The sequence below is a fragment of the Patella vulgata genome, chromosome 2, assembly GCF_932274485.2.
Source record: "Patella vulgata chromosome 2, xgPatVulg1.2, whole genome shotgun sequence".
In the NCBI taxonomy this organism is placed as follows: Eukaryota; Metazoa; Mollusca; class Gastropoda; family Patellidae; genus Patella; species Patella vulgata.
In genome coordinates, this window is record NC_065880.2 from 23319876 (window position 1) to 23327925 (window position 8050).

General features: G+C 37.0%; 1 protein-coding gene across 1 annotated transcript; it reads left to right on the forward strand.

The window, feature by feature from the left end:
* The first annotated feature begins 456 nt into the window (after nt 1-456).
* Nucleotides 457-3893, forward strand: LOC126811130 (zinc finger protein Noc). Its single transcript, XM_050536611.2, has 2 exons — nt 457-763; nt 2125-3893. Exons 1-2 carry the CDS (start codon nt 701-703, stop codon nt 3604-3606), a joined length of 1545 nt encoding a protein of 514 aa, XP_050392568.1. The 5' UTR covers nt 457-700; the 3' UTR covers nt 3607-3893.
* The last annotated feature ends 4157 nt before the right edge of the window (nt 3894-8050 follow it).

An 8050-nucleotide genomic window follows, 5' to 3' on the forward strand; every position in this document is an offset into this window, starting at 1 on the left:
TCTGTCTATTCGATCGCTCAATATATGATATAAAAAGTTGAAAATGGGCTGGGAAATGTGCTAAATAACTATCTCACAAAAAATATTTCTTACACACACTATTTGACCCTAACAACTATTCTAAACCTCTCCACACAACATTCCCCTTATGTAAAGTTATAATATTTAATTTTCTTAAATCATTCTTCATATTCCCCCAAGTTGTAAATAACCCTTCTGTGCAGTAGCTGCTTTGCCAACTCGATGTTCTTGATTGACAGCACGGCCATAAACTTGATTGATAGCCGCAAATTTGACTGACAGCTGTCGTGTAATTTCATAGCAAATTGCTCATTGGCTAATCTTGCTGCCGCGGTGTGCGATATACAACAATAAAGGCGAGTTGTTCAACCAATGAGAAGGCGCGATACGACATGTTGAAATGTTTATTGACATGGACTTGGCGTTGTTTGGTACATTAGTAATTTATATTCTATAGTGTTGAAGCAAAGCGTGTAGTTGAGAAGCCGACAAACTGACAAGAGAGGAGCGCGCAACTTGACTATTTTTAGTGCTTGCGAGTCATCAAAAGGAGCAAGACCTATCTATCAGAACGTGTACGATCCTAACCAGTATTTTGGATATATCTAACTTAAATTAGATACCATTGTGTCTTTATGGAATAACTTAGATCAATAGTAAATAATACTATAACTACACCATGTTAAGCGGTACCGGACAGTATTTTCCACCGGAATATCTCCATTCGATTCCAACATCATCGGTAAGTAGATACTATTCTTTTAACACACTACTGTTATTAATAAAACATTTAGACGAATACAGCGGGCAGCCCAAACATATGTTGACTGGCCATGTTCAGACAATTTAACCACAACGGTGAAACATGTTTCGTGTCTGTATCCATTGAACGCTGAACAAAGTCAAGAAAAACCGTGAACACCCTAACTTATTCTTTGAAGCGCTTAGTATTCTTCGGAGTCCTCCCAAAGCCGTTGTATCTTTTACAGTAACGTGTTTCGTAAACCTTAATCTTAATTTACCGAGATTAGCGTAGTATAAATAGAAGATATTCTAAGCCGTAGTTGACCCCGTTAGTTACTTTACAAGTACCAGTTTGTAAGACAACCGTTAAAAACAATAAAGCTTTAGACGGGCTTCAGAGTTTAGGAACGACTTGTAGCAAGATTAAGTCTTTATCTAGTACTACGTGTTCAGATATTGGAGTGGATTCCGCTAAAGTCGATAACTACGTGTATAATTTTAGGACCAGGCGATTTAGAGAAAAATCTTATTATTATTATTAAGCTAAGAAACTCTCAAGTTAATACCGATATAACTACGAACTTGATTTTTTTTTATTTTCAGCTTTAGGTTTTTTGCTTTAGGTATAAACATTAGACTAGCATTACATTATGAAATCGGCATTTGAGATAAATAATAACATAAGTTCAGATTAGACTTTAAGCTAATATCAGACATACAATAACCCTCTTTGACATTCATAATAATAACTTAGTTTGATATACATAACAATAACTTAGTTTAAGTAGGGTAAATAACAATATCTTAGTTTAAGGTAAATAGCAATAACTTAGTTTATGTTAAAATAACAATAGCTTAGTTAGAGGTAAATAGCAATAATCTAGTTTGAGATAAGTAACAATATCTTAGTTTAAGATAAATAACAACAACCTAGTTTGAAGTAAATAACAGTATATTAGTTTGAGATAACTAGAAATATCATAATTTGAGATAAATAACCTAGTTTGAGGTAAATAACGATATTTGAAATAATTGTCAATGACTTCAGACAGATTTTAACTGAATCTGAAATTAATATTTGAATAACAATAGCGTAATTCATAATCATGAATTGAAGTAGGAATTACTTTTAAAACATACAATGTAGGTATTTCATATGATAGTTAGACTGAACTAGCCTTGAGTCAGTGCGGGTGTATGCGCGCTTTGAAACGAAAAATGTGTTCAGATGTTAGATGTTAAGTCTTATACTATTATGTATATATGCTATGATAATATTATAATTAATGGCCATACCTGTACATCATCTACCATTTGTTTTGACCAACAATTAATAGTGTTTATCTTTTATCATTTCAGCCTGAAAACCAAAAGAGTCCATTGGAGTTATTGGCTCAGACATGCAGCAGTATTGGCAAAGAAACAACTCCAACAAAGATATCGTTGCCAGCATTGGAAAAATCAAATGATAAACAACGTAAGTCACCCTCTTTGGATGACAAGTCAGTCCACGGCGATGAAAAGTTAAGGGAATCCCCAAAAGAAAGCGGAAAACCTGGATTCCGTTCGGTTCCTTATACCGAGATGCCACCATTAGTCCCAATACTCAACCACGACGATAGTTCCAACAGTTCAACAGGAAGAAAATCTAGTCCCCTAACAGTCATAGAGCATAAGGAAAAGGCACCCGTTTTAGAGAAGAAATCGTCCCCGGTTAAACTACAGAGTCCCCCGAAAGAGAATCCATCAGAAGTACGCAAAACATCTTCAACTTCACCAAAAATTCACCACAAGCAATCAGTACCTTCTCCAATTGGCGCCCAACGTGTTCCCACTCCGGCTAGTGTATCTGCAGCTCACAGTGCTTATTTAAATGGACTAAAACCAACTTCGAATCCACTCTACAGTGGTTTTTCTGGTGCTCACCACTTACCATATTCAGCTGGATTATCTCTCATGGGTCATGGAATATCACCCGAAGCCGCCGCTGTTTACCAGTCTCAGCTTTTAGCCCATTCGGGATTACACATCCCAGGATTTTCAGCGGCATCTGCAGCAGCTGCAGCTGCCCAACATTCTGCTTTAAAAGCCAGTGCTGCTGCTGCTGCCTCAATGAACCCTTATGTGAGTTATACTCGTGTTAGAACCCCATCAGGTGCTACAACTCTTGTACCAGTGTGTAAAGATCCCTATTGTACAAATTGCCAATTAACTGTTCAAACATCCCATACTTCAGCAACTTGTAAAACACCGGGATGTTCCCAATGTGCTCATGAAAAAGCTTTATTAGGACTAGCTGCCAGTTCACCAGGCATGGGACTTGCTGGAAGTCCTTTGTCGTTTTATCCACAACTTTCATCTTTACAATCTAGTGCTACAGGACTTTCATCTTTACATTCCCCTTATCACCATCCCCATAGTGCTTTAAGTGCCCATCAAGGACTACCATATGTGTGTAACTGGGTTGCAGGACATGATTATTGTGGTAAACGATTTAATTCATCAGAAGAACTCATGCAACATTTAAGAAGTCATACATCGAGTATAGAATCCGGTTTACCAGCTGGTTATGGACTTGGTTTACCTTCAGGTCTATCAGCTGCTTCTGCAGGCTTGGCTCATTTGGGAGGCTCCGCACCCATTAGTCCCAACGCTATACGTAGAGCTTATCCAACTAGTCTGAGTCCTGGAGTATTGGGAAACGGTAGATTTCATCCTTATAAATCGCCTTTAGGAAGTGTAGCTGCTCCGCCATCAGCCCAACAATTCCCTCCATTGAGTGCTTACTACCCACCCTATTCATCTCTGTATGGACCGAGATTAGGAGCCGCTGTTCCCTGAAAATATTGGCGCCATTAGTTGTCTATTGTTAAAATGTTTTATTGTGATATGAACTATTGTTACAAGATAAAAGGAGATTTTAATTATTAATCACTTTTGTAAAGATTGTTTTGTTAAAGTTACGACAAATTGAGTAATGGCGGTTGATAAAAGAATGAAAATCACGGATGGTATTAAATAGATGAAATGTAACCGAACCCCGTCATTGTTTTTTGTCGATTAAATGCTGAACGTAATTTAATATTTTATGCAATTAATTATTTGATAAATAAATAATATTAATGGAATTGATTTTGGTTTTGCTTTTTCTTTGTTCAGGGTTTATGAAGCGGTAATGAGTGTGAGAATAATAGTAGCGTGCGAAAAAAAAAAACCTATGTGGTAGGAGTGCTTATCAACTATAATATCAACATTACTACTTTAACACATCCTCCTACACGTGCACATGTAACACAAAGGTGTTTCCTTTCCTGAAATAGAAGAAATATATCCATTGAAATATTAAATTGTGAAACAGTAGGGTTTGTGCTAGGGGCTTTTTAACGGATGTAGTGTATTTCCTACACGATAACCCTTGTCCATCTCTTACTCGAATATTAAGGAATTCCCAAAGTCAACTTTTGTTGCACTTCTGCATTGACAGCCCCACTCTCTAAAGTTCCCGTTGGTCGTCTACTCCTTGGAGAATGTTACTACCTTCGTTAATTTTATTTGACGAGGACGAACCTAAGCCGACTGCATTATGTTAAGCTGGGAAAGGCACCCTTTCTTGTTATACCCAATTAAAAGATACCCTACCCCACGACTGTAGATACCTTAAGTGAATCCAATATCTGTATTCGATATGGGGGATCACGTGGCTAAGTGGTAAGACGCTGGCTCACTAGCCTGGAGGTCGGGTTTTCGAACCCTGCATTGGACGAGACAGCTCATCCAGATTTTCCGGCGTGGTTTCCCCTTGTTGGTGAGGCAGGACGAAGGACCTCTTAAGGACAGCTGTCTAGTCGTTCGGATGGGACGAAAAACCGAGGTCCAGTGCACATATTGGCGTGCACGTAAATGATCCCTTGGCAGTTGGAATTCGATATAAGAGTAGGCCGTACAAAATTGCCCGGGCAAAATTTCCCTGGTAGCACACTGTATGGCGTATGCCCGTCTTCATTAGCCCAGTTTAGGAGCAGAACAGTAGGGCGTTAAACCTCATTTCATTTCATTTCATGTATTCGATATGACCTCTTGTGGGGGTCATTATTTTGCACCAGTCATGCTATATCTAATTGAATTCACCTTCCCACGCAGAGACATGCCCAAAATTCGGAGAATAATGCATTAAGAGTGGCCTTTGACTGAGTCAGACCGGAGATTTCTTTGACGTAGAAAACAACAATAAAATAAATCCGGATCGGCTCTCCGTAAAAAAATCGTCTAACAAATAACAACAAATATATTTCACAATATCCATGTTATTTAGATCCTGAAACTTTACATATATTAACTTAATTATAATTTTTGTCATGCAGACAATCCCTCTAAGTAATAAAACATAGGTATTATGTTTCGCGTGATTGTCCCCCGAGAATGTTGGTGTACATTTCATGTTAGATTAAAGTTGACACCACAAAAACAACCGAAAAAAAGTGACAAACGGACTTCCGATTATATGAACTGTCTGAGACATTTTAATGTGTAATAACATAGGCTACATAAATTACTTATGGCTTGCATTAAGAGTAATGTTTATTATTTACAATTCTGTAGAGCTGTCAGACGATTTGCTTATTATTATGACTCCAGAAATAGTCAAAGTATCCATTTTGTTTGTACACGCCCACTTGGAAATGTGGTGGTTTATTGTCGTCCACCTATCCGTCCGTCGTTCACAATTTCTTTTGAACAGTGTACAAACCTCATTTATCACCCGATCTTTTTAAAATATAAAGTTGTTTACATTAGCAAGGCGAAGAATCCAACTGAATTTTCGTGATAACTAGAAAAAACTTATGAAAACGGTACAGACAAGGTCCTCCCTCGTCGACAATTTCTTGTGAACAGTGCACTACATTAATTTTATCATATGATCTTTTAAAACAACTATCTACATACGGCCGCGTCCAAACGAAATACTTTGAAGTTAAGTGATATCTGGAAATAACTTCTGGACACGGTACAAACCACATTTATATTATGTTGTTTACATTAGCGAGGTGAAGAATCCTACTGAATTTCAGTGATGTCAGGAAATAATTTATGAACACCGTACAAATTACACCTATCATTCGATCTTTTTAAAATGTATATAATATGTGGTTACATTAGTGAGGAAAAGTATCCTATTGAATTGCAATGATACTGGAAAAAACTTTTAGAGTTGTTGCCCTTGTTTATTTTTAAGTCACCCATCGGACTTAATTTAAACATATTTAAGCCTAGTTGCCAAATTGTCTAATAAAAATTATATCAATTTCCAACGTAGTTTAATTATTTGTTTGAAAGATAATTAGAAAAGATAAACTGTTCATTTTAATAATGACATGAAAGTAATCAATATGATATGAATATCAATATCCATTCTAGACGCACGCTTCATATCCATAGTTTAAACATATAAAACAAGTTTGTCAAATTATGAATCATATCTTTTCTAATATTCAAGTATGGCAAACATTACCATGTTATTATACTAAATAGATAAATTTAACAGATAAACGCCAAAATTATCATAAAAACATAGCTCTAATGTCCAGGTGCGTCCTCTGACGTCACAAAATGTCGGCTTGTATCAAAGAAACTGTATGACATTGAGGTGACGGAATGACAATTGTCTCGTGTTTTTGGCACACACCTGTTTGTTGTAATTACCATAGTGATAAACGTTAATTTAATGTTTTGGTGGGGTGATAAATTGTAGGCCTAGTTTAACTTGCCGTGTCATTCCCGCAAACCCGATCCTGGGCTGAATTAGTTTTTCGACAAATGTCAATGAATTGGGCGTTTTGTTAGACAAACCATTGATATGAAAAATTTATACATTTATACATCATTTCAATCATAATACTTTGTTTTTGACTGATATTCGCTGTATAGTTAAACACGTCTTACCGTGTACAGGATGCAATGGCCATGGACAAGGTCGCCATGAGCAGTAATTGTGCGTTTGTATTTAAGCCATGTCTAATTGCTTAAATTCAAACGCACAACTACTGCTAACTTCCTAAATTACTAAAAAGAATAAGCACACCCTCTGCCTTTTCTACGTTAATATTACTACCAGCTAATCGAAGCTACAGTTTGAAGAGAGACTTTTTAATAAAAGACGGGCTAATGAAGACGGGCATACGGCATACATAGTGCTATGAGGGAAATGTTTCCCGGCCTACTCTTATTTCAACTTTCAAGGCTTCTTTTACGAGCACGCCAATGTTTGCACGGGACCTTGGTTTTTCGTCACATCTGTCCGACTATACGTTGCCCCATTGTCAGTCGCCACTAACAAAGGGGGTGGGGGAGGAATCATGGCGTCACATCCGTCCGACTATACGTTACCCCTTGTCAGTCACTCCGCTCTGTACCACTGACAAAGGGGGAGGGACCATGCTGGAAATTTCCGAAGAACATTCTATGGCCAATACCGGGATCGAAACAGGATCTCCATGTTAGCGAGCTGACCTCCTACACACTGAGCCACCGTATATCCCGGGACATAAAACACTACTAGGTAGTTTTAAAATGGATTATTAGTATTCGGTAATTCGAACATTCCGGATTACCTAGGATAATCTCCCATGTTGTACATAGTGTGAAGGCATAATTTTATCACAGGTATGTACATATGGGTCGTGTATAGCTCAGTATATACCTTAGTAGTCTAATGATTGGTGTATTATAAAAATATCTTGGTTTATACGAAAGCGGTACAACAGTCATCAACAATGTTTTCAACAATGTTTTCAACAATACTTACTAACATTTATATCTGTAATGTATGTGACGTACATTAACTTGTTAGAATTTATCTTTGTCGACTTTTAATGACATTTTTCGCGTTTCATTTCGATGTTTTTTATATCTTGTAGATGGAAAGTAATTTCTCATTTTCACTTTCTTCCTTTTTTATTTCATAATGTATAAACTTAAGAGCATAACATACGTCTACTTGATAAATTACATTACAAAGATAATTCTTCAATGGATATAAAAAACCAACATATCCATGGAAATTCGAACTTTACCAGTCCAGTACATGTATACTGTTTTTATTTTTAAAACTCCCATATTTAAATGTTGTCTCATATTGTTGTCACACTGTACGTCGGTCCTTCCTTTCGTCATCCATAGTTTGTTGGAGTTCTTCTAGTGGCTACATCTATCATCCGATGGACTGTAATTTTAGACATGGTGTTGTTATTGATGGTCGGGTGGGAAGGGGGTGGGGTGGGCAGAATGC